At 35.9% G+C, this 27,724-nt stretch overlaps 1 protein-coding gene across 3 annotated transcripts; it reads left to right on the plus strand.

Moving 5' to 3' along the window:
- LOC129312930 (DNA-directed RNA polymerase V subunit 1) lies at positions 1 to 24,264 on the plus strand. Of its 3 annotated transcripts, none has more exons than XM_054955723.1 (19): positions 1 to 195; positions 1,465 to 1,577; positions 2,835 to 2,961; positions 3,046 to 3,161; positions 3,735 to 3,788; positions 6,237 to 6,407; positions 7,092 to 7,250; positions 8,259 to 10,145; positions 10,246 to 10,421; positions 10,697 to 10,772; positions 11,517 to 11,641; positions 11,714 to 11,841; positions 12,434 to 12,708; positions 14,453 to 14,626; positions 14,726 to 14,866; positions 14,984 to 16,929; positions 17,434 to 17,548; positions 19,507 to 19,578; positions 23,805 to 24,264. In XM_054955723.1, the coding sequence occupies exons 2-19, from the start codon at positions 1,497 to 1,499 to the stop codon at positions 24,009 to 24,011; spliced, it is 6,030 nt and encodes a 2,009-aa protein (XP_054811698.1). In that variant the 5' UTR covers positions 1 to 195; positions 1,465 to 1,496; the 3' UTR covers positions 24,012 to 24,264. The 3 variants fall into 3 exon arrangements, with proteins under 3 accessions (XP_054811698.1, XP_054811699.1, XP_054811700.1); XM_054955724.1 differs by having other exon boundaries at positions 11,717 to 11,841; XM_054955725.1 differs by lacking the exon at positions 19,507 to 19,578 and having other exon boundaries at positions 3 to 195.
- The last annotated feature ends 3,460 nt before the right edge of the window (positions 24,265 to 27,724 follow it).

Raw genomic sequence — 27,724 nt, forward strand, 5'->3', positions numbered from 1 at the left:
ACCCAGCATTGCCAAATTTCAATTTCGTCGAAACGGAATTCTTTTCATGCAAAGCGAATTTTCTCTTCTTGCCACACTCTCGGTGCCACTGGACCCTCGTTCTCACTCCACCCACTCTTGGCCTTCGCTTCATTCTGCGTCCGAGCCGCGCAGAGAGAGAAACCAGGGAATCAGATATTTCCGTCCCTGCTCCTGGTATGCTGATTTCATTGCTGATGGGGCATTTTCGATTCATGCAGAATGCTTTTACTCTCTTGAGCTATGGCGCTAATTGCACTTGCCCATTTGTTATTCTCGTTCTTTGGTCTAGGGTTTGACTTTCAGCTCCGTGAGTCACTGAAAGGAGGGAGTTTTGGTTTTTCGAGGTAGGACTTGTGTTTCGGGACGAGAAAATGACGGGTTTGTTTGAGTAGGGCGGTAATCAAATGTTTTGGTTTCTGGGAAGTATGCCAGAAAAATTAGTTTGACGGTCTGTTTCATTTGAAGTTGAGGGCTTGAGAGAATAAAATTATGGCAAATGTTCTGTACATTTTTTTTTTTGCATGTTTTTAATAATATCGGAGGCTTTGTATCCTGCATTCCACCTGCACCGCAATTCCATCTTTGGCTCCGAGCGTAACTCTGGGAGCAATGCTTCGCGCATTTTTATGCTAGTCTTCCTTTCCATGCAGCCTGTCATTTCTTTGGTTCTCTGAAACCCCAAAAGAGGGCCATATTAACTGTCTTTTTAAATTTTAGTTTGCTGTTTAAACTCATTTCCCTTGGCAAGTCGTTTTCATTTTATTCTGAATGAAGCGAAGATTCTGATTTCATCTGATTCGTTGAGTCGGAAGTGAATATGAATCCATTTAAAGTTCTTTCTCTTTCTTCAACTTTTTTTTTAATTTTCTTTTCTCTATATTTTCCAGCTTGTGTTTACTCATCGACTTTTTGATGAAATCTTGAAGAACTCTTGAGGGTGTCACTGCACTCACAAGTCACAATTGTTGTCTTGAGTGAGTTTCCTGTCCATACAAGTCCCCCATGTTGAATAATTTTTTCTCTGTTCGTCAGGCCTTGGGAGGAAGGAGAGCTTGGTACATTTTTGAAGTGTGCTCTCTTTGTTGGGTACTAGGGGTTGTTGTCTAATGCTAGAGGCGTTAATGATGTTGTACCATTTCTATTGATGAATTTCGGTTTTTACAATTTTTGTTCTCAATGATGTTGTACCATGAGTTGTCTTGCTGGCTCTTCAGTTAGAGGGTTAATGGAAACTATTAAGTTTGAGCTCATGCTTTTACGAGTTTTGTGTTACTTTTTTTTCTTCCATTTCTATTTTTCACGAGGAGGATGCCTTATCTTCTGGTCACAATTGTCTCATTTATCAATTATTCACCCCTTCCCAAAGACATAAGGAAGAAAAGAAAAGGCCATTTTGGAGGTTTTACTAAGTAATATGAGTGATTATAAATTATTTGTTTGCAGGAACCTAAAATTACTTTGGAACTCTGAAATTGATGGAGGAAGATCCTTCTTCAACTATTTTAGATGCTGAAGTTGTCGGGATCAGATTTAGTCTGGCTACATGTCATGAAATTGTAAGCTCAAATTGAACTTCTGCTTTCAGTTTTGTTAATAGAGTTTCTTAATGGACCAATTGAGCTCCCTGTGGCGTGTAGCTTAGGAAATAACCATCCCTTTTTGTAAGCGAGATAAACTTGGATCAATGCAGGGTGTGTTATTGTGATCTGTGCAAAGGATGACATGCGCTGATATTATGAGCTCCTCAAGGCAGTCAAAGTCAATAAAAACGCCCTTGTGGTGCTAAACCCTTGAACTGCCTTAGATGAGAGGCGTAGGGGGGAAAAAGAAAAGACAAGAGACAGTTAAGGGAAATAAGATGCTAAAATAGGAAATGATGCCAAAAAATGCTAATGAATAAAATAAATAAATAAATGTAAGTTGTAACAACATTTGATCTTTAAGTTAATTATTAAACATAATTATCATCTAGCCATAGGTCATATTGATAATCAAATGCGCTAATTAATTTAGTAATTCAATAACATTATTATCCAATCAGAAAATCATTTAGTCAACGCTCAAAGTAATATGTTCAGTTGTCAAACCTTAGAAAACTAATGGCATAAAAAATATTTTAAAGTGACAATGGCCCTTTTGCCTTATCACTGATTAGTGCTTAATTGTTGGATTGGATTTATGGTTTTCCGATTCATAATGAAGCTACACTGTTTTAAAATACTTGAGCTGGCCTTCCGGGATTTCCCTTCTGTTTCTACCAATCTCAAGTGACAAAAGTGCTCGCCTTGAATGAAGGGGAAAGCACCAAAGGTGCTGCCAGGTGAGCAGCTGGCTTAAGCCAATGCTTCTTATGGTGCAAGAGGCATTAACCCCTTTAGTGCCTCACTTTAGCATGTTAGGTGCTAGGGCGAATTCCTTTGACTACACCAGAGCTTCTTGCAACATTTGTCAGGAGTATTTTCTGCTATGTACCTATCAGGACATTTTTTTCAGAATGCTAATTTGTTTTTTATATCAATTTCAGAGTTCAATTGTGTTATCTTGAAAGTTACCTTTTTTTGGTTGAGCATTATGAATAGAGTTTAAAACATAGTTTGAAGCATGAATTCTATGGGTATGTAGTATGTTAGTATTATATTTATGGTCAGTTGCTAAGAGTATTGCTTGAAATATCTCAAATTATTACTTTAACTGAAGAAGAGGTTTCTGAGTAATGTCTGCTTCAACCATGCATCACTGAGCCTTATAGTGATATTTGATTTTTTTTTTCTTTGGACCAAATTATTGGTTTCATTTCTGTCATGTCTTGGCAGTGTACAGCATCCATCAATGACTCTTCAATTAGCCATGCTAGTCAGCTGTCAAATCCATTTCTTGGGTTACCCCTTGAATTTGGAAGATGTGAATCTTGTGGAACTTCTGAAGCTGGAAAATGTGAAGGTTTGTATATGGTCATTCTCTGGCTATTATTTTGATAAAAGAATAGCATTTCAAATGTATCAATACTCTGCTCTTATTTTCTAGGTCACTTTGGATATATTAAGCTACCAGTTCCAATATACCATCCAAGTCATATTAGTGAATTGAAGAAGATGCTGAGCTTGTTGTGCTTAAACTGCTTGAAAATGAAAACATACAAGGTATCACCTGACAAAGGAGTTTCATTATTCATTTTTCGCATGTTGAATTAACAAAAATTTGCTGGTCTTTTCAGTAACCTGTAGTTATTGAATGCAAAAGGTGAAGGAGCTGCAGTTAATATTCTTTCGTTTACACCTTTTACCCAGAGAGTTAAGTTCTTTGAGAGGACAGGCTTATGAAAGACTATTTTCCAGTCAAATAATCAATTATATTTATCACAATTTCATTGTTTCTCATCATCTTTGAATATTCTTATACGTCTGATTTGAAAAGTAAACTTTATTCTTTTGCCAAAAATTGAAAAGTAAACTTAATAAAGAGGTGATAAGCATCCTCCTATTATAGATTGCAATGTGAATCTCTAGCTTGAAAAATATAGACATACTAGGAAACATTTAAGTGAGGAAAATTATGACAATATGTTCATGTTGTATTCTTCCTATCCCCCCTTCTTCTTTCCCTGAAGTTTTACTGACTTTTAATAGATAGTGAGCGGTTGATAATTTGCTCATCTCTGATTATAGTTATCATGTTAGCTTGCAATTTTTAATTTACTAGCCTATAAATTTCAGAATCCAGTGGCAAGCAATGGTTTAGCGCAGAAGTTTTTGGCAAAATGTTGTGGGGTCAGTATGAACCACTCTCACTCACTCACTCTCACTCTCACTCTCTCGTTATATATATTGATATATAAATATATATATGTGTGTGTGTATATGAAAATGCGTATGGATATATGTATATTTGAGTTTATTATTATTCTTATCATCTATTTATATATGTGGGAATGCAATAAATATGATGACACCTATGACTTACATTTTCTATGTTAAACATATATATGCACCCACATTTTTAATTTTCAAAGAGATCATTTTACATGTGCTGGACTTGGAGCATTGCATTGAGTTTTAAAGTTTCTGGTGTCTTTTTGACATAGATGGTTCCTTCACTTTTAGTATAGATGCTTTAGTTTATATCATATTTTCTGCAATTTTACCTCTATCAGTGGTTTATTTTTGTCTCTGTTTTTTTTTTTCCAAAGATGGAAAATAATAAAATTGAGTGCTCTAGATACACTTATGGTATGTTTGGTATGCTTAGGAAGATACAAGGAAAAGGCATACAGCAGAAAAGAACCTTTGGCATGATTGAAATCTACTGTCTACTATTCCCTTTCCATTGCAGATGAGGTCAGGGCTTTCCATCTGAGGAGGGAGGGAATTATATCAGATGAAATAATAAACAGTGCAAAGATGAATTTGTCACTGATCTTCATTATATTATATTCATTTCATAAGTTTTATCAGTCTAATTCCAAAGATACATGACAATCATTTGAATGCTGAGCATGAACTTCATGTCAGTTTACTTCTCTACAGACATTTTTCTTCTTCTTATTCCTCTTATTTTTTTTTCCCAATTTTTTTACACTTGGCTTCTCATTTCAAATCTCAACTTCCTTGGAAAACTAGATTCTACCATATTTAATAGCTTTACCTGTGATCTGATCAAGACCAACCTTCCAAATTATACCCTAATCAATTTTCCCCTTTAATTGTTAGAACACAGCAAAAAGAAGGGGGGGGGGTTTCAGTTAGGTCCCAATAGTTTAACTCAATAATAGTTAGGTCCCAAAATTTTGTTGAGAGATGACTTGCAAATGCCAATTTTCATAATTGTAAATATTGGAGTTTCAGTTATTCCTTATTTGCAATGTTGATAATTGGGAGTGGTCCATAAGATTTAAATGCCTGATTTGCAACTGAAATTTCTATATCTACAACTGTTTGAATTGATATTTGCACTTGTTTTTTTTTTAGTAAAGTTTTTTTGAACCTATCTGTCATTAATTTGATCTTTTGGAACCTAAGTGTCATTCCTCTAGATGGATATTCCTTGCCTCATCTGCTGTTGCAATCAATGTCCCCTACCTTGCTTTGTCTTCTTTGCTGTTCAAAGTTCTTGCTCGGAATCTGGCCACAAATGATTGTTCTTGCTGCAGATCTGCTCAAATATTGTGGATATGATGCTTTATGAAGGATAGGATTTTGCAAGGAGCTCTAATCACTACTCTAGAGGTTTCTAAACATTCGTCAGAGATTTTATGGAGGGAAAGAATAAGGGAAAAAATAGAATAGAATATGGCAAAGTAAAATCTTCAAATTTCATTGTGGTTGGGCCAAAACATTCTGCAGCCTATTAATGATTACACCATATACACCAAAACAAATCCTTTTATGTGTATATATGCATATACGTATATGCACATGCACATGCACGCATGCTCATGCATAATGATGGATTTTTTTTGGGGGGGGCCATGGAGGTTCTTCATCCCCCAAAATGAATGACGAACGGACTGATATAATGCTGTATGGCTACCAATGAAAAAAACTGTGAAGCTTTCTTCCTTTTCTTATACTTTTTTTGTTCATATTAATAAGATCTAAATTTATTTCAAGGTTAATCTGGTCAATCACTTTTTTAGCTTTTTCATTGCTATCAAAATTCTATTCTGCCACACATAACAATGTAAAAGTATCCTATTTCTATCCAAAAACATGCCTTATGAGATTTTAGGTCATCCCATTTCATTCCATTCTCATTTTAATTCCCTTTTCCATTCCCTTAAAATCCATTCCTCTCTACCAATCTTACCGTTGGCCTGAGAGGAATGCCACTTTTATTTAGTTTCAGAAGCTGTTTAAATTCAATTCCTTTCTTTTCTAGACATGTTTCCCCTTCCTGACCTTCGTCCTTGGAGGGAAGAAGAAAGGAAGTGGTAGAGGCGTACTCCTTTACCTTGTCTGTGAGGGGTGTAACTGATAGACATTCAGCAAGATTGACGCATTTTTCATTCTTCTCCAAATTTTCCTTATATATGTTTTATCCTCTTTTTATTTCTATTAAATCTAAGCCTTCTCTTGGAAACATAATTATGCTGTTAGCTTGTTTTGTTCTTCCCTAATTGAGTTGGCTTTAGCAGGATTTACAATTTATGCTAATTTGTAGTAGGTGGAAGTCTATTGTTTATTTTCATATTTATGATATTTCCATCTTGTTCTTTATAGAATCCTAATGCTTCACAAGTTACTATTCGGGAGGTTAAAACAACAGACGGTGCTTGTTACTTGGAATTGAAGGTGTCTAAGTCAAAAATGTGTCCTGGCTTTTGGGGATTTTTGGAAAAATATGGCTATCGCTATGAAAGCAACAATACTCGAGCTTTGCTTCCTTATGAGGTGTTGTTTCTGCTATCCTTTTTCCCATGACACTTATAATGACTAGTTACTCTTCTTTGTCTGCATATTCATTGTCCTGGTAAATATCTATTTGCTAGTTGTGATTCTGTGTTTTATGCATCATCTGAATTTTATAGGTCTATGTATATTTCTTACTGTCCACAAATCATAACTTATAAGGCATCGAACTTCTTATGTGTTCCCGCTTGTTATACACAGGAACAGGCTACCCCCATGTATACACAACATAATGTGGAAAATTGTAGCCCTGATATTTGTATATTTCAATTGGGCAATCCTATTGGTTATTTCCTTTGACGCTTTCCCCCCTCCAGTTTTTCTATTTTTAAAGATAAATTATAAATTTGTTGTAGCATTCCAAGGCTGACCCATGTTCCTTTTAGTTTATTAGGGATTGAAGTGTCACATGTATTTCTTGATCACTAATTACTTAATTTATCGGTGCAAATGACATTTTCTTGTTTTATAGTATTGAATTGTAAAATAAAAAATATATGTGATTTATGATGGATCTTGTAATGTCTATAATTGAGTGTTAAGTTGGATAATGCTGTGCTGTTTGACGTTAATGCTTCTGATAGCATCTATTTGCTGTTACTTTTGTGCTGGAACTTGGCATTTACTTTGATTCTTTTTGTTGCTTTATTTTTTCAAATACATAAGGTCATGGAAATTATCAAAAGAATACCTCCAGAGACCAGAAAAAAACTTGTTGGAAAAGGCTATTTCCCCCAAGAAGGATATGTCTTGAAGTATCTTCCAGTACCCCCAAACTGTTTGTCTGTGCCAGAAGTTTCAGATGGTATGAGTGTCCTATCTTCGGTGAGTAATCAAAGGAATGTGGCTGTTTTCTCAATTTCACTATTCTTTTTCGTGTAAAATTCATAATAAGAATAGAAATATAGATGATGAGGCTTGCTCACATGTGGGACTCGCATACTGTTGCAATGGGCAGCCTTTGTTTGCTTTAATAGATGTTGATTACTTGATTTAAGAATAGAGATTGACTATAAGATTAACTCTTACAGATATAGATGATGAGGCTTGCTCACATGTGGGACTCACATATTGTTGCAATGGGCAGCCTTTGTTTGCTTTAATAGATGTTGATTACTTGATTTAAGAATAGAGATTGACTATAAGATTAACTCTTACAGATAGTGAAATGACAAAATACCAATCCATACGTTTAACAAGACTCTGTGGATTTATATAAACTAATAAATGCGTAAATTCAGGGTTACTTGAACCAGACCTGACATTGAACTTGGGAGGGGATTGGGTCTGGGTAACTGTGAGGTCACTATTTTTAATATCCTCTTTTCTTAAAAATATGCATAATTTTTATGTGGCTTGTTTAATTGAAAAGTCTCAAATTACTACTAAAATTTCATTTCAAAAAGTTCAAAGTTATGGATCTGATGATCTGATGAGTTTTCTCTCCCTCACCCTTTCTTGAAGAAAAAGAGATTTGGGGCTTTTTGTTATTGGATTGCATTGGGTCACAAAGGACCCCACTTTGCAACTTGAATTAACTGCAGGTTTCTGCATCATTTAAATCGTGTGATTCAATTGAAAGTTTACCATTTGCCTCAAAATTCTGGTGATTCTGGATGTATTTCTGTGCAGTTCCCCAGTGATCTGTACTGTTGGCTTTCTGAATTGTATTGTATCTTGAATTCTGATTTGAACAATTTTTATGGCATTGCTTCAGATAAATTATAATTTAAATCTCTAGATAAACCTGAACTTTTGATCCATTAGGAGTTTCACACGATGGGTCTCTGAATGCTATAGAGCTGGTGAATACATCTTTTCCTTGTTTTGCAGGATCCTTCCATGACAGTGCTAAGAAAAATGCTTAGGAAGGCAGAAATTATAACGAATTCGAGATCTGGCAATCCGAACTTTGAGTCTCATCAAGTGGAAGCAGCTGACTTGCAGTCAATTGTTTCTCAGTATCTTCAAGTTAGGGGTACTTCTAAGGCAGCACGTGATATTGAGACACATTACGGGGTCAATAAAGAACTCAATGAATCTACAACAAAAGCATGGATGGAGAAGATGAGAACTTTGTTCATCAGAAAGGGTTCTGGATTTTCTTCAAGGAGTGTGATAACTGGGGAATCTTACAAAAAGATAAGTGAAATTGGAATTCCCCTTGAAGTTGCCCAAAGGATAACATTTGAGGAAAGGGTTAACTCTCATAACATAAATTATTTACAGGAACTGGTGGATCAAAATTTGTGTCTAACCTACAGAGAAGGCTTGTCAACCTATTCGCTTAGGGAGAGTTCAAAGGGGCATATATATCTTAAACCTGGTCAGATAGTTCATCGAAGGATAATGGATGGTGATATTGTCTTTATTAACAGGCCCCCTACGACACACAAGCACTCACTTCAAGCGCTTTCAGTATATATCCATGATGACCACACTGTGAAGATAAATCCCCTTATTTGTGGACCTCTGGGTGCTGATTTTGATGGTGACTGTATACACTTGTTTTATCCTCAGTCATTGGCTGCCAAAGCAGAGGTCTTGGAGCTTTTCTCTCTGGAAAAACAGCTGCTCAGTTCTCACAGTGGAAATCTTAATTTGCAGCTTACTAGTGATTCACTATTGTCACTGAAAATGTTGTTTAAGAGATACTTTTTGGCTAAAATGGAAACTCATCAGTTAGCCATGTTCATCTCACCATCATTGCCAAAACCTGCTCTTGTAAAAGCCTATTCTGAAGGTCCTTATTGGACTGCTGTGCAAATGTTGCAATCTGTGCTGCCATCTAGTTTTGACTGCACTGGGGACAAGTACTTGATTTCTCAAAGCGAAATCTTGAGGTTTGATTTTAGTAGAGATATTCTTTCTACAATGATAAATGAAATTGCAGCCTCAATTTTCTTTGGAAAGGGTCCTGGGGAGGTAATGAGATTCTTCAATGTTTTACAACCATTTTTGATGGAAAGTTTATTTGTGGAAGGGTTTAGTGTTAGTTTGAAAGACTTTTTCATGTATGGGGAAGCCATGAGAAGCATTAAAAGGAGCATTGGTACACAAGACATTTTGCTGAAACAATTAAGGTCAATTTACAATGAATTGGTGCAACAGCAATTGGAGAAGTATATTCAAGATGTGAAGCAACCAATTATTAATTTTATTTTGAAGTCAGGTCTTGGTGATTTGATTGACTCAAAGAGTGAGTCTGCTATTGATAAGTTGGTTCAGCAGATTGGATTCTTAGGCATGCAGCTTTCAGATAGGGGGAAATTTTATTCAAAGACATTGGTTGAGGACGTGGCCTCACATTTCAATGGTAAATATTATGATAGGATTGATTATCCCTCTGCAGAGTTTGGATTACTCAAGGGATGCTTTCTGCATGGCTTAGACCCATATGAAGAGATGGTGCATTCTATCTCAACTAGAGAGATACTTGTGCGCTCTTCTAGAGGGCTATCTGAACCAGGAACATTGTTTAAGAATTTGATGGCCATCCTCCGGGATGTTGTTATTTGCTATGATGGCACTGTGAGAAATGTTTGTAGCAATTCTGTCATTCAATTTGAATATGGAGTAAAAGCTGGAGATAAGTCCCAACTTTTATTCCCTCCTGGCGAGCCAGTAGGTGTCTTAGCTGCAACTGCCATGTCAAATCCTGCTTACAAGGCAGTCCTTGATGCTAGTCCTAACAGTAACTCTTCGTGGGAATTGATGAAGGTAATTTATATGTTTATCTAATGACTAATGATGCTATCTGGTTTTTATAGTCAGATGATTTTTCTTTCTCTGATTTTATATTCATCCATTTTGTGTTCAGGAAATATTGGTTTGCAAGGTAAGTTTTAAGAATGAGCCAATTGATCGGCGTGTAATTTTGTACTTGAATGATTGTGGTTGTGGAAAGTTGTATTGCCGAGAAAATGCAGCTTATCTGGTTAAAAATCAATTGAGAAAAGTCAGTCTTAAAGAGGTGGCAGATGAGGTTGTGATTGAGTATGTATCCTCTCCCATATTCTCTCTATATCTCATTATATCTAAGAAATGTGTGTATTGATTTGAACTTTCAGCCATTGTTTCTTGTAACTTCTAGCATGTAAATGTTGTCAGTTGCATCAGTGCATATTTATGTGCATAAATATTTAGTTGCCTGAAATAATATAATATTCAACTACCATTCAACTATTGCATGTTACCATGCAATTTTGTCTTTATGATGATGCTAAGGATTTTCTTTGGTTTCATATATTCTTTGGCATGTTTATTTTCAGATACCAAAGTCAGAGAACTTGCAACGAGAGTCCTGAGACTGATGCAGGCCTTGTTGGTCATATTTTTCTCAATAAGGTGGTTGAATTTCCTTTTGGCACAAACTTGAGCATATTTATGTGTTGAATTTCGTTTTGGCAGACGTTGATGCAGTTAGATGTCAACTGTATTTAAAATATACCAATTACAGTTGAAGTTAATGGAAAGAGAATAACTCTGGGACAGAGCATGACATTTTTTTGTAGATGTCAACTATATTTAAAATATTAATAACATTCCTATTACAATTGAGGTTAATGAAAAGAGAATAACTCGGGGACAGAGCATGGCGTTTTTTTCCTTTTCTTTTTGTGTGCTTTATTTGATGGTTTTGAAAAGGGCTTCTATCAGATATGCAGAGGGTACTGGAGTTGTTGATTAAGTTTATGTTTGATGGTCTTAAAAAGGTTCTTTCTTTACTTTGTGATTCTATGGTTTTAGAAGGATTCCGAATCCTCCTCTCTAATAAACAACTGGCTGAATATATGATTTTTTTCTATCATGAATTATTGATGAAATTATTAGTTTACTATGATACGTAAGGTGAAAAAATGGTTCAAAACATTTTTACTTGCGTTAATTTTTTTTTAATTGTATTTCCCCCTAATGCCAGTTGTATATTGTGTGTGTGTGTGTGTGTGTGGGTATATACTAAGTTTGTACTTCAAAAAATTTTTGAGATCTGACAAGTAATTTTTTTAATGATGAGTAGTAAAAGAAAAAAAATTATCTTGAGGTTTATGAAACACATTTTTTTAAAGTGACCATATCTTTCTTAAACAGATGATGTTGGAGGAGAAGAAGATCAATATGGCTGAGGTGGTCCAAAGATGCCAAGAAACTCTCAAGCCATATTATAAGAAGAAGAAACTTGGTCATATTTTTAAGAAGACAGAACTATTTTTCAGGTTAAATTCTGCCCAAAGATGCAAATTGTTTGGAATTGAAAAATTACCTTCTGAACTGTTGTTCCTTCTTAGCAGTGAGTCTTCTGCACCATGCGTGTCATTTATTTGGCGAGATGGAGATGCTATTGATGATTTAGAGAAAACTGTGTACATTTTGGCTGAGGTTATTTGCCCTGTTCTTTTAGAAACAATAATCAAAGGTATTTTCCTCAATTTATCTTTTACTGTAATTTTCAAGTCCAATACATAATTAATGTTTGCTTCTGACTTGCTATGAATTTATGCTTTGTTGTAAATTGTTCAATTAGTATTTGGTGATGGAGCTCAAATTATGTTTCATTCTCAAGGCGGTCCTTTTTAGTGAAGTTGATATTTCAGCATTTGCTGGGACTTATCAGAACCAATGTTTTTTGCATCTTACAATGCATTGTTTTCTTTAGTGAAGTTGATATTTCAGTGTTTGATTGGTGGTTGATTGAATACTGTTATAATCCTGCATTTCAATGTCATTTGCTGCTGTCAATTGTCATTTTAATTTTGTAGCAAATGGACACAACCAAATTTATTTCCAGAAGATTGGTGACTGTTGCTGGGGAAAGTGGTTTGGTTGCTGCCCGTTTATTTCTAATTTTCCTACTCAAGCTTCTGCGGAACTCAGATTTCATGCACTGGATATATTTAGATAATTGATTAAATTGCTGGGCAGACATTATATCCTTGGTCTGTCATACAACTTGCCATGCTGCTTGCTTATGTGTTTTCGATTAATCTATCTTTCTGTCAAATAAACAGGAGATGCCTGCATTAGCTCCGCAAGCATTATCTGGGTTAATTCGGATTCAAATATGTGGGTGCATAACCCCAGCAAATCTCCAAAAGGCGAACTGGCATTGGACATCATTCTTGAGAAGAAGGCTGTAAAGCAAAATGGTGATGCATGGAGGATTGTACTTGACTCATGCCTTCCTGTCCTTCATTTAATTGATACCACACGTTCGATTCCATATGCAATTAAGCAAGTTGAGGAATTGTTGGGGATTTCATGTGTTTTTGATCAAGTGATTCGGGTAGGTTTATTCCTCTATCCTATCAGAATCCTTATGGCTGTGAAAAATATGTTGAATGTATGTCATCATTGCCACATGAAAAATTGTATTTATTGCTCAATTTTATTAATGGGGTCTGCTCTGTCTTACTCACCTTGAGCATATAATGAATCAGATGTGGAAAACAAAAAATACTGCCTTCAGTTTCAACACCTGATTGACCCTTGTTTCCATTGTCTAAGATTCAGCACTCAATTTTATTAATTTTACGCAGAGTTTACATTTACATTGTGGTCAAAGGTGAAGATTTGTTACCACAAAGAAAAAGGTCTTCACAGGCTTATAGTTGTTTTCTTGCTGTGTTGTTCAGTGTTGTCCATGAGTACATTCACTTTATAGAAGTACATCTGTTCTAGTTCTGGCAGCCACTTTTATGTTCCTATATATTGGCAAGGCTTGCTAACAGGGGATCAAGGAGAGGTTATGCTGATTAAGTTTGGGAAGTCTGGCTTTTAAAGTTACAGTGAGTTGTAATTTCATAAATTTGTATTCTCTGAGTTTATTTTAAAAGTTACAAAAATTTGTATTAGTAAATACAGGAGTCCTAGTGATCTTTCCTGAGAAACAAGTCCCATTGTGGTATATAATCTTATTTAGGACTCATTGTCCTGGTGGGAGGGAGTAGCCAGAATCTTGACTGGTGAGAAACTATGGTGTACTAATGCACACATGTTTATTATACTAATTGCCTCACATTGTCAATTCATATTAGAGCAACATGCTGTCATTTAGTGCTCAACTTTATTGCACACATCAGTCCCTGATGCTGAGCCACTGCTTGATATTTTAGATCCACAACCATGGTAGGCAGGGTCGATTAGGTTGTCTTTGTCACTTTCTTCTATCTGTAAGTTGGAGACTATTTCTTTTTGTTATCACTAGTCATTGCCTCCTCTGAGTTCTCGTCATATATTATTTTCATGGACTGAAAAAAGAAGGGAAGGAAATGTGGAAGTTTTGGAGCTTATTGAGAAGTGTAGGTGGCATCGTATTCTGTATGTATAATTGTAAGTTGTTTGGGATAAATTAAAGGCTTAAGAATAGGGAAACGGGACAAAATGGTTAAGAACATGAACTTATAGAACTGGAATGTGGTTGGAGCTTTTACGGGTCCCATTTAAGGAACTATTTATATCACTATTGTGAGTGAGCAAAAGTTTCTTTACAGCAAGACTGGTTCATATCAATGTAAGTCTTGGTGTCATTATGCTGGATTTGGGTAAAAAATCTTGTGTTCATGATGCCAATATTCCTTTTTGACTCTACCTTGTGCAAGTCAAAATACGTGCTTGAGCTTTAGCCTTGCTGGTTTAAGGAGTCATACAATTCTCTTTCCTGCACTTGAAAGTGTGAGATTGATATCACAAACTAGTGAGTCTTAAGTTTGATTGAGGTACCATAATTGTGGTCTAGTCTTTACTGACCTCACATATGGACTATACAATTTTTATTTTCCTGGATCTTTCTTGTTCCCCCTACCCCAAATGGTCACCACAGATCTGCTTGTATTCTGTGGGACTTGGATCCTTTGAGCGAGGTTTATGAAGTGTTGTAAATTTTTCCTCATCTGGTATTTTTTTTTTTAAATCTTTAATTCTCTGCTATATTTTCTAATTTGGGAACATTTCACTGATCCTCACTTCAGATGAACTGCATAAATATTTCCATAAAATTCAATTGACTAACATTTTGTTGTTATGTGCAGCGTCTTGCATTATCTGTAAAAATGGTTGCAAAAGGTGTTCTCAGGGAGCATCTGCTTCTCTTGGCAAGTAGCATGACCTGTGGTGGGAGTTTAGTTGGATTCAACACAGGCGGCTACAAGGCTCTGGGTAAACAGTTAAAGATTCAAATTCCATTTACTGATGCAACACTATTTGTAAGTCACAGCCATCCTCATTCCTGAAATGTATTATGTGGATGGGCATGTGATCTAATGGAAGATGTTATTTTTGTCTTACCTTCTATGATTGCTCAGACACCTAAAAAATGTTTTGAGCGGGCTGCTGAGAAATGTCACACAGATGCCTTATCAAGCATTGTTGCATCCTGTTCCTGGGGTAAACGTGTAGCTGTTGGCACAGGATCTAGATTTGAAGTCCTATGGGATGCAAAAGAGGTTTTTGATTATATTCAGTTCTACTCTGGAGTCTGGAGATTAGACTCTATATTTGACTTGTGGTATTAGCGAGGGATCTCTTTAACAATTATTTCACCATTGAATTTTCTTTTGTAGGTAAAATCTAATGATATTGGTTTGGATGTATACAACTTTTTGCATATGATGAGAAGTACTGCACAAGATGAAGTAAACAATAACGGATGTTTGGGAGAGGATGTTGATGATATGTTTGTGGAGGATTGGGAATTGTCACCAGAGCATGCCTCTGGTACAGATGCCGTGTTTGAAACGTATGAGGGTGGGTCTGAAAGACCACAAGAGGATTCTTGGAGCGCTGGTAAGTGGGGAGAAAAACCAAATGATGATGATCCTGCAGCAAGGAAGACAAATGGTTGGTCATCTTGGACAAAAAGTAAACCCGAAACAGGAGATGTTGGATCGGATAGAGCAGAAGATGATTCTTGGAACTCTAGTAAGTGGACAGAGAAACCAAATAATGATGATTCTGTGACAAGAAAGTCTGGTGGCTGGTCATCTTGGATGAAAAATAAACCAGAAACAGGAGGCATTGGTTCTGAAAGAGCAGAAGATTCTGGGAGCTTTGGTAAGTTGACTGCAAAACCTAATGATGATGATTCCACAGTAGTAAAGTCAAGTGGTTGGTCTTCTCGGGCTAAAAATAAACCTGAAACAGGAAATATTGGTTGTGAAAGGGCAGAAGATGATTCTTTGAGCTTTGGTAACTGGACAGCAAAACAAGATGATGATTCTACAGTTAAGTCAAGTGGTTGGTTGACTGGGGCCAAAAATAAACCTGAAACAGGTTCTAAAAGAGTGAATGATGATTCTTGGAGCTCTGGCAAGCAGGAAGCAAAGCTAAATGATGACTCTACAGTAAGAAAGCCAGGTGGTTGGTCATCTTGGACAGAAAATATACCTGAAAAAGGAGACATTGGTTCTGGAAAAGCAGATGATTCTTGGGGCTTTGGTAAGCAGACTGCAAAGTCAAATGATGATGATTCTACATTAAGGAAGACGAGTGGTTGGTCATCTTGGACAAACAAACCAGAAGCAGGAGACATTGGCTCTCTCGAAAAAGCAGAAAATGACTCTTGGAACTCTGGTAAATGGAAAGCAAAACCAAGTCATGAAGATTCTATAGCAGGAAAGTCTAGCAGTTGGTCATCTGGGACTAAAAATAAACCTGAAACAGGAGACATTGGTCCTCCTGAAAGAGCAGAAGATGACTCTTGGAACTCTAGTAAATGGAAAGCAAAACCAAGTCATGATGATTCTATAGCAGGAAAGTCAGGTGGTTGGTCATCTGGGACAAAAAATAAACCTGAAACAGTAGATATCGGTTCTGAAAGGGTAGAAAATGATTCTTGGAGCTCTGGTAAGTGGTCAGCAAAGCCAAAAGATGATGATTCTACAGTAACAAAGTCAAGTGACTGGTCATCTTGGTCAAAAAATAAATCTGAAACTAGAGTCATTGGTTCTGAAAGGGCAGAAGATGATTCTCGGAGCTCTGATAAGTGGACAGCGAAGCCAAATGATGATGATTCTACAGTAAACAAGTCAAGTGGATGGTCATCTTGGACAAAAAGTAAACCCGAAGCAGGAGACATTGGTTCTGAAAGAGCAAAAGATGATTCTTGGGGCAAGAATGATGGCCATGCTTCACTTGACCAAGATAACAATTGCTCTTGGGGAAGATCCAAGTCCCCATCAAGCCAGGGTTGGGGTGGAAGTTCTCGTGGATGGGATTCCCAAAATGCTACAGCTAACGATAGTGACAGAGATCAATGGGGAAAGCAGAGTAGGGAATTGTTCAAGAAAAATCCTTCTGATGGGTCACAAGGTTGGGGTTCCCATGCTGGAGAACGGAAAAACAGGACTCGCCCTCCCAGAACACCCGGGGCAAATCGTGAGACCAATGTAGGTGGACTATATACGGCAACCAGACAGAGATTGGATATGTTCACTTCTGAGGAACAGGATATTCTCAAAGATATTGAACCAATCATGCAGAACATTAGACGGATAATGCAACAAACTGGGTAAGTTTCTCAAGGCAATAATAACACACATGTCATGATGATATGAGCAGTTGTAAGCTTAAACCTAAAACAATTGTGTTACTTTGTGACTGTTTCTTGGTTGTCTATTGTGATTGCTTGCAAGGTGCGTGGCATGAAGTTGATTAGGCATTAATCCTGCACATTAGGGACTGCTGCCTACTCATTTGACAGTCATGTTTGCTTTTTTATATATTTTATTGAATGTATTTGGCTGTTAACAAGTTCTCAGTAGCTTTTACAACTGTTGCTTCAGTGGTTTACCCTTCCAATAGAAGATTACTGCAGGGAACTGAAGAAATAGAGGCTACACTATAAGGCAGCATGCCAATATACATCGTTGTTCCTTTTTTTTTTTATATATTTTTCAACACTAAATTTCTAAGCTTATTTATTTTTCCTTTACTTTTGTATGAAATTTGTGTCATAAATTTTAGCATTTTTTCTTGTTATAATTTATTTTCTATTTGTAAATATTGTGTGAAGGTACAATGATGGGGACCCTCTAGCAGCTGATGATCAAACTTTTGTGATTGAGAATGTCTTTGAACACCATCCAGATAAAGCAGCCAAAATGGGTGCAGGGATTGATCATGTGATGGTATCTTTCTCTTCATTCTGCTTGCCTTTAAGCTTGGACTTGCAATTTATAACTATTGTCACAGGTTTGGTAGATCAAATAGTTTTTTTTTTTTGAATAAAATGTGTGTGTGTGTGTTGACAAGTCAATGTTTTTAATTGTTGGACATGTAACAATATCAATATCATTGTGTAGCTGTTTCTTGTGGAATAAGTTGCTTGGAATTTGTTGGTGAGAATTGAATGGAGATTTAGAGAAGTCTCATGTTGCATGGTTCAAAGGTTTTGGCCATAGAAAGCTGTGTAGAATTTTGTGGATATCTGTGGGCTTCTTACTCCCTATTTTGGAATGCATGACAAGCGGAATGCTTGTCTTTTTAGTGGCGTTGAAGAATTATTCTAGAGATTGTCTCTTTTCTTGTTGCATAACCACCTTCTTTCTTCTCATATATTTCTCTATCCAGCTTTAAGGTCATTTGGAGTTGTTTTTTGGGATGGGATGAAGTGGGATGATTAGAAGTTGTGAGAATAATTAAAGCGAAATTAGAGGGACTTATCTCGTAAAAATAGAGATTTGATAGGATTGGGTCATTAGGAATAATATTTGGTTTTATTTCTTTTTACAGAATATCATTATACGTGTATATATCTTGTCAATATTGTCAAATAAATCAATTCAGTTCTTCTCTCTGGCTCGTCTTCGACCATATGGTATTAGAGCCAGGGTACGCTGAACACGACCACTTAGAGGGAGACGATAGAACCAGCCGAGAGCCAAACTCACGCACTCGACCCTCTACGTTCATGGGTTCAGGTGCTGAGGCAGACTCAAAAATCACTCCAAATGGCGAAACTCCTCTTGGGTTGAGTTTTGTCGAGGGAACATCTCTAGTCCTGGTGTTCGAAAAATTCAATGGGACTAATTATCGTGAGTGGGCCCAGAGTGTTCAATTGGCTGTTGGAGGCCGTGGGAAGCTGGGTCTCATCTCAGGTACGTCCAAACCACCAGACGTATCAGATTCGGCTGCATTGGTGAAGTGGGGGACTGAAAATTCTTTGGTGGCTTCTTGGTTAGTTAACTCCATGACTCCTCAAATCAAACAATCCTTTATGTTTCTCTCGACAGCACGGGATATTTGGGATGCAGTCAAGGAGTCTTACGCGGATGGTGAAGATGGTGCTCGAATTTATGATCTCAAAACTCAAAGTTGGCAGATCAAACAAGGTAAACGTGACCTCACTGAATTCTAATTGGAGTTAGTTTTAGTGTGACAAGAGATTGATCTCAACATAAAAACCGAGTGGTCTTGTCCTAGTGATGCAGCATGTTATAAAAGACTTATTAAAGATGAGCGAGTATTCCAATTCTTGGTTGGTCTTCATCAATCATTAGATGATGTTCGTAGTCACATCCTGGCTTGCTCCCCTCTACCATCTACTCGTGATGTATTCGCTGAGGTTCATCGTGATGCTTCTCGTCGCAAGGTTATGTTGCCTGGACTTTCCTCAACCCTTCCTTCATCTGAATCTTTTGCCTTAGTGAGCAGACAATCTACCTTACCCACCATTGACAAGGATCAGTTAAATAAGCTTCTAGAGATGCTCCATAGTTTATAATCCAACTAGTCATCTCCATCTCATAATGCTTCCACTACTAAGCAAGGTAATTCTCATTTGGCATTCAATGTATGTTCCACTAAATCAAAGTGGATTGTTGACTCCGGAGCCTCAGATCGCATGACTGCAGACTCTACTTTGTTTACTTCATACTTTCCTTGTAGTGGCCATGAGAAAATTGACACGGCAAACGGTACATCCTCTTCCATTGCAGGAACTTGTAGTATCACTATTTCTAAATTTCTGCACCTTGACTCTGTTCTTCATGTTCCCTATCTTGCTTGCAATTTACTATTTATCAGTAAGTTGACTAAACAAGCCAAATGTAGTGCTCATTTCTTCTCTACTCACTGTATTTTCCAGGATCTCTCATCGGGGAGGATGATTGGCAATGCTGAGGAGTGTGATGGGCTCTACTACTTTGATGAATCAACCGTGAGTAATCTATGGTCTCGAATCTACTGCAACCTTGTGTCTACTTTCGAACAAGCTGATCTTTTGTTATGGCATAAAAGAATGGGTCATCCTAATGTCCAATATTTGAGTCATTTGTTTCCCCAATTTCCATCTAATAAAATTTCTAATTTTCATTGCGATATTTGTGAATTGGCTAAACATCATCGCTCTTCTTTTCCGCGGTCTAAATATAAGCCTTCTAGACCTTTCTCTCTTATCCATAGTGATGTTTGGGGTCCATCTCGTGTTGCTAATCGAACTAGAGCCAAGTGGTTTGTTACCTTTATTGATGACCATACTTGTGTGTGTTGGGTATATTAAATGAAAGATAAACTTGAGGTATCCTCTATTTTTACCGAATTCTATACCATGGTTCTCAATCAATTTAACACATCCATCAAAATTCTCCAAATAGATAATGGCACTGAATATGTCAACAAGTCTCTAAGTGACTTCCTTCAAACTTGAGGTATCATCCATAAGACTTCCTGTGCGAATACACCCCAACAAAATGGGGTGGCCGAATGCAAAAATAGACACCTGTTGGATGTTGCCTGTGCTCTTATGTTCACCACCAATGTGCCAAAATATTTCTGGGGGGATGCCATTCTCACCACCACCTATCTTATTAATCACATGCCCATAAAAATCCTATCATACACCACACCCCTTAAGTGTCTCTGGCAAACCTACTCTCTCACTCATCTTGAAACCATTCTTCCATTCAAGTTATTTGGGTGTTCTAGGTTTGTTCATCTCCATTCCTCTTCCAAACTTGACCCACAAGCTGTCAAGTGGGTGTTTCTTGGTTACTCCTCATACCAAAAGGGATATAAATGCTTTGATCCATCTTCTAAACGTCTATTTGTCAGTCATGATGTTACTTTTTCTGAATTTGAGCCTTTCTATTCATCTCTTTTAATTCAGGGGGAGAGTTGGAGTGAATTTCAGGAATTTCAGGAATATTCTCCCATTGAACCTATTGATTCTCTTGACCGTGACCAGTCTCTTGACCATCCCACTTTGCTTGAGCCTGTCACTTTTGTTCCAAAATCAAAAGAAAATGCAGGTTTAGGGGGAGATAAGAACACAGGTGCATAAGGTAAAGAGATTAAAGTTTACACACGGAAGAGAAGCATGGTACAAAAGCTTTCATACCTGAAGCAGTACCGGAATCAAAACTAATGACAGATTTTATGGGAGATAGTCATAAAGAAGAAAATGAGAATGATAATCTTGATGAGGAAGAAGGTTCAGAAAATTCAGAAGATGACTTTGAGATACCTATTGCCTTCAGGAAGAAGCCAAGATCATGTACACAACATCCTATTCAGACGTTTGTATCTTATAAAGCCGTACACAACATCCTATTAAGACGTTTGTATCTTATAAAGCCTTATCCCTAAGGTATCGGGCCTTTATTGCGAATGTGGATGGTGTTTGTATTCCTAAAGACATTCATGAGGCCCTGAAAATGTCTGGATGGAGAGAAGCTGTCTTGGAAGAAATGAAAGCTTTGGAAGAAATGAGACTTGGAAGGTTGTGTAGAAACCAAGAAACAAGAAGCTAGTTAGTTGCAAATGGGTGTTTACCCCCAAATATAAGGTTAATGGAAAGCTTGATAAATTGAAGGCTGGACTGGTGGCAAGAGGGTTTACACAGACCTATGGCATTGACTACCAGGAAACATTTGCACTAGTGGCAAAATTGAATACCATTAGAGTATTGTTATCTGTAGTAGCCAATCTTGAATGGCCGTTACACCAACTAAACATCAAAAATGCCTTCCTAAATGGAGAATTGAAAGAAGTTTATATGACTCTACCTCCTGGTTTTGATAAAGGAAGGGAGAATCAAGTATGTAAATTAAAGAAATCATTATATGGGTTGAAACAGTCTCTAAGAGCATGGTTTGATAGATTCTTAAAAGTTTTAAAGCTACAAGGCTACAATCAAGGACTATCGGATCATACTATGTTCGTTAAAGTAGAAGGCAGTAAGAGGTGTGTCCTTATTATATACGTTGATGATATAATCATCATGGGTGATCATAGTGAGGAAGTGGCAAGAATAAAGGCTATTTTGGAAAAAGAATTCAAGGTCAAGGACTTGGGCTGTCTGAAATACTTCTTGGGAATGGAGGTTGCATGATCAAAGCAAGGTATTTATGTGTCTCAAAGGAAGTATGTACTTGATCTCTTAAAGGAGACAGGTATGTTGAGGTGTAAACTTGTTGAAACCCATATTGTTTTTCCAAAGAAGAGGCAAAAATCCAAGAAAGAAGAGGGCAATTTTGATGAAGAAGATAACTATGTTAAGGAAGAAGAGGATAAAGAGAGAGAGAGGCCAACGGATAAAGAGAGATATCAAAGGCTTGTTGGGAAACTTGTTTATCTATCTCACAGACGACCTGACATCGCATTTGTTGTGAGCTTGCTAGTCAGTATATGTGTGAACCGAAGGAAAAACATATGGAAGTTGCATATAGAATCCTAGGGTACCTGAAGGGAAATCCTGGATGAGGTTTACTGTTTCAAAAACATGAACAAAGGAATATAGAGGTGTATACAGATGCAGATTGGGGTGGCATCACCAAAATAGGAGATCTACTTCTGGGTATTGCTCATTTGTATAGGGAAATCTGGTTACTTGGAAGAGTCAAAAGCAGAGAGTTGTATCCAAAAGTAATGCTGAATCTGAGTTGAGTGCCCTTGCTCAAGGTATAATGGAAGAATTGTGGCTAAAAATGGTTTTGGAAGAGATCCATGTCCAACTTGATCTACCTCAAACTATATTGTGATAATAAGGTTGCCATAAGTATGGCATTGAATCCTATCCAACATGAGAAGTCCAAGCATGTGGAAATAGATAGACACTTTATCAGAGAGAAGGTGGAAGATGGAATTATATGTCTAACTTTCCTACCGACAAATCTCCAAGCAGCAGATGTGTTGACAAAGGGATTACAAAAACTTGCTTTTGATAATTATATGAGCAAGTTGGACATGATTAGCATCTATGATCCAATTTGAGGGGGAGTGTGAGAATAATTAAAGAGAAATTAGAGGGATTCATCCCATAGAAATAGAGATTTGATAGGATTGGGTCATTAGGAGTAATATTTGATTTTATTTCCTTTTACAGAATATCATTATACATGTATATATCCTGTCAATATTGTCAAATAAATCAATTCAGTTCTTCTCTCTGGCTCGTCTTCGACCACAAAGTTTTATACCATTATTTGGGATAATTTTTTAAGAGAAGTGGAATTGCTTGGGATGGTCTTCCAAGCTATCCTTTGCCATTTCAAACCCATTTTTTTCTAACCCCCAAAATTGGAGGGTTAAGAATGAAATGAGGTGATATAAATAACCAAGGTATGTAAAACCGGACCAGTCATTAAACTGGTCATAGCATTGGGTCACGGGTTAGTGGTTCAATCGGGGTTGAATCGGGAGTTGAACCGATGGCAAATCGGTCATGATTAAAATAATACAATTTAAATAAAAAGACATTACTTATAAAAACATTTAACCAAATCCAATCACTCAAAAGTCTAACAATAATAAAATATTATATTTTTGGACTTAGCATGCTCTACCTCTAATTTTTCATTTTTTGACTTCAATTTTACTTTTTTTTGTTATCTTATTTCTGAACTCAGAGCTCTGAAAAATTAAAAATAAAAAAAAAAACGATGCCGTTGTGGGGGTAGAAGTCTGAAAAAATAATAACCCGGTCAACCCATCGGGTTATACCGGGTTGACTGGGTTACATCGGTTTACTCCCTCACCGGGTTAAGAGTAAACCCAAACCGGACAAGGGACCAGGTCATCGGTTTCCGGGTTGTCCGATTTTCAATACCATGTAAATAACATTATTATGGAATTACCTTCATCCTGCTCCCCTCTACTCTTTCACTCTCTCATCTTAAAATTGAAAAACATAATTAAAACTAATTCAAATTTATTAATTTTATAATAATTCTTAAATAATGATTAAATAAAATCATTCATTTCTTTTATAAAACTCCTAAACAATTGAATGTTCCATTCTGTTTTGTTCCATTTCATTTCAGTAGTGACTATTCTTTTATGTTTTATCATATATTCTCAAAGGTACCCTAAATGTCTTGTTCTAGGGGGGTAACCAATCAGTGATTAAGTGATTTCATCTAAAATAACACTGGGACATTTTGACAGGTTAGCAGGCACAGCAATTTCCAAGACAGCAGGTGCTTCTATTTGGTACTGAAAGATGGTCAGAAGCAAGATTTTTCATACCGGAAGTGTCTGGATAACTTTTTGAAGACAAAATACCCGGAGTTGGCTGAAGAATTTGTTGGCAAATATTTCAGAAAAAGGAGGGAACAACAGAACCCAGCTCCAACAAACGATGAAAAAGCCTAGTAATATTCTGTTGTCGTCAGGATCAATTTGTACATATGACACTTCATTCATGACATACTGATGTGAAACGCACAGTTGAGGCAGCAATGGTAGCTTGGTTTGACCCTTTTTCAGGAAACGTGTGGTTTCATGAAGTTTTCTGACCCTTAGGTTGGTTTGACCCTTGTGGGACACGTTTGGTTGACTGTCTCAACTGTTTTATGTGTTGATACTGTTATGTAAATGGTAGCTTCATTCTCTTCAGAAAACTCTAGTTTAGTGAGTCATGGCCTCATCTTATTCTAACTCATCAAGCTTTAATGGTTCAATGGCTGGTTAGTTTGGATGGGGAGAAAAAGTTGAGAGGAAGGAAAGAGGAGAGAATGCCTTTTAACTTGTTCGGACATGAAGAGAAAATGAGAAGAAAATAGGAGAGACAATAGCATGGGGAGACTTCGGGGAGAAAATTGTCACCCTATAGTTTCTCTCATCAATAGTATATTTTTTTTTGGGCAAAAGTTTTGATGAGTTGGGTCTTGACTCATCAGGACTTGCGCATTCCTTCAAGTTCAAAATGCTTATAAAGGTATTTATAAATCATTTATTAATAAAATTGAGTCAAATCTTTATTAATTGGATCAACTTTTATTGGTATTAGTATTAAATTTCGGTGTTGAATAATGTACAATTTGATTTTTATCAAATTATATTATATTTTCAAAATTACCCTTTTTAATTTTTAAATTAAGAGACATGTTTTTGCCAAATTATTTGTTTTTAAAATAGAAAAAAATGTGAAAATATGTTTTTATCAAATATTTTGATTTTAAAATACTTTGATGATGTTAAATTTTAGTTCAATTTTTGCCTTCAATTTACTTTAGAACTGCATCACAACTTCAAACAACCATAGTATTACTTCCAAATATATTAACACATTTTACAGTTTCAAGCAATTTAAACAGTAAAGTGCATTATAAATTCAAAGTCAATTGCAAGTTCACATACTAAATCTTGTTCATCAATTTATCTTTATACTCCACAACTCTCTTGGTTCAACAGATTTTATATTATGTCGATCCACATCTAACTCTTTTTTTTTTACTTTTTATTTGAGATGATTCTATTTGCAATTTGCTTGGACATTAAATGTGAGAATCTCTTTTAATGGAAATTCTAACTCTTTGTATAGCATGTCTTCTAACTCAATTTCTAATGGATCTTCAAATTTGACAACAAATTTTTAAATCCTATTATTATGAATTGTGTAAGCAATGGGTTAATAACTTAGACTTATAAGGCCCAATAACATTTTCCGTAGCCCACGTATGCCCATTCCATTACATTTCCTACCCAAGCATGTTTCTTGTTGAATCTATAAGAAACAAGTGATGATTAAAGTTTAACTTTAACTATCATTAGAAGAAATTATTGCATGAATTCAGTACACCAAGTCATTTGTATGTTGTCCAATAAAATTACACTATTTCAATCAAATAAAATTTTATGTTATTATTTTTAATAATTTTATTTATGGAATAAGGTATCTCTTTAACTTCTTACATTTTCTCCCTTTATCATCGTCTATTATATTTACAGATATCTAACATAACATGTTATTGTTGAATAGTTTACAAATGATGTGGTATACTGAGAATCTCTCAGAGAGAAGTATTTTTTGAGAAGTTGTAGAACATCTCTATGTTCCACTTATAAAGATGAGTTTTTATTTAATCTATTGGAGTAACACGGATATGGAAAATATAATTTTTTTTGAATAGTGATAATATTAAAAAAAGATTTAAAGTTCCATATATCCCAGGTAACGTATAACAAGAATGAACTGTCGAGTTGCCTAATCTTGTCCCTTCATTGTCACATAACCGGAAATATAATGTTCAAAAGATAATGGCAATAAATGAAACACGATGAAGATAATAGTTGTATTTATAATGGATTTAAGTTCTTTTTTATTTTTAAACATAAACAAAGATAATACATTCATAAAAAATGATTAAAATACAAGACTCTCGATTGAGCAATGCGCATCCAGGAGAAGAGGTCAGAAGATGAAGGGCTTGTTTGCTTTACACCTTTTGAGGTTTGTGAAGGCAGGATGGATAGCAGAAGAGAACTTGCTCCCATCATCAACAGACAACACACTCTTGTTGCTCAGTGGGAAGCATTGAAATGAGCTTGTCGTATGTATGTATGTATGTATCAATCTATCTATCTATCTATCTGTGTAGTTTAAAACTACTTAATTATGACATAAAACTAAATATAAAGGTTTAAAATTTAATATTTTGTAATTTGTCATTTCATTCTACCAATTTATTTCATATTTTATAATTAGATTTTTAAATTTATCAATTTATTTTATATTTTATCTTTTTGAAAAATATTAATTTAAATTTTTTTTGAAAAATAAAATTAGTCACAAAAATATATACGAGAAAGTTCATGCTTATTTTTATTATTATACATCTTAACTGGCCTTTAAACCAAATTATTTAAATAAATTTTAGTTTGTCCAATTAACTTCAGGTATCTAAATATAAATCATGCTACAGTCACATACTTTTCCTAATTGATCTTAATCTTAGTTGGGAATTTTTTAACCCAAACACTCCGTAGAAAGCAAGACAGCAGTGGCCGACATAGGGCCTTAAACCAATGGAAGCATATTTTCTTTTGTTTTTTTTTTTGATTTTTTGGTTGTTGTTGGGTGAGGCACAAAAAATATGCTTCACTAATAATAAAGTTTAATTTGCCCCTTATATTGAAAGCCGTGGATAAAATTTTATGAACTAGATTTGTTATATATGTAAGCTGTTGGAATTTAAATCCCAAGCACTGTTTAATTATGAGACTTTTACCACGCATACTAACTTAGCTTAAATTGCTAAAAAAATAAATTAAATAACAAGTTCAATATATAAAGGTTAAAATCATTTAAAATTATATAAGTATTTAAACAAATTACTTACCTTATATTACTATTTATGGCTCATGAATTATACGATTTTCTATAACTTTTATAAATATGTTGATGATATTGTTCAGAATCTAAATATTCTAAAACATGCTTTAAGATAACAAAATGTACATCTAATTAATAAAAATGCCTAAGAGATATGTTTGGACTAAAAATAACATACTAGGCCTAAAAGGAGAACGGCTGAAGCCTTGTCCAATTTGTGAGGAAACTTAGCCTAATGGCAACCTAGTTTCACAAAGGCAAGTGGAATGCCGCGTTTAGATAGTCAACGATGTGGTCTTGCCCACTTTTCCCATTATCAGATTATTTTAGTAAGCTCACTCTCCACTTCGCATGATGAGGTGTACCCTTCGTCACAAATGGTGTGGACTCCTAATGGCACCAAACTCAAATTCAAAAGGGGAATGTTATTGCCAATTTTCTATAAACATGCAACGAGCACATGACTCAAGAACTTGCAACACTACTAAACTCACATAAGACTTGCCCAGTGCAAAACACCAATCTTAGCCCCACATCATCCAACTTCACACAGCGTGAACTACTTCTTTTGTACAAGCTTGGCTTCCTGGGCTAGTTTGTATATGTTTCTCCTTCTTTGTCTTTGCGGAGCACCCTATTTGTATTCATTCACCAATAATACACTCGTGCTTTATGTGTCACGTGGTGCTCTCTTTATTTTTCTCGCATGCACTTAACTCTCCAAGAAAATTGTGATAAATGACCTTGGAAA

This window comes from Prosopis cineraria, unplaced genomic scaffold (genome assembly GCF_029017545.1).
Source record: "Prosopis cineraria cultivar Desert tree isolate PC_DT_omini unplaced genomic scaffold, ASM2901754v1 PC6, whole genome shotgun sequence".
NCBI classification, from domain to species: Eukaryota; Viridiplantae; Streptophyta; class Magnoliopsida; order Fabales; family Fabaceae; genus Prosopis; species Prosopis cineraria.

What these genes read in the sequence shown, in the direction of transcription:
- LOC129312930 (XM_054955723.1), top strand. Translation starts at nt 1,497, where the DNA reads ATGGAGGAAGATCCTTCTTCAACTATTTTAGATGCTGAAGTTGTCGGG. An exon ending in TGGCTACATGTCATGAAATT is followed by an intron (nt 1,578 to 2,834) that starts GTAAGCTCAAAT and finishes ATGTCTTGGCAG; the next exon opens with TGTACAGCATCCATCAATGA. An exon ending in ACTACTTTGATGAATCAACC is followed by an intron (nt 19,579 to 23,804) that starts GTGAGTAATCTA and finishes ACATTTTGACAG; the next exon opens with GTTAGCAGGCACAGCAATTT.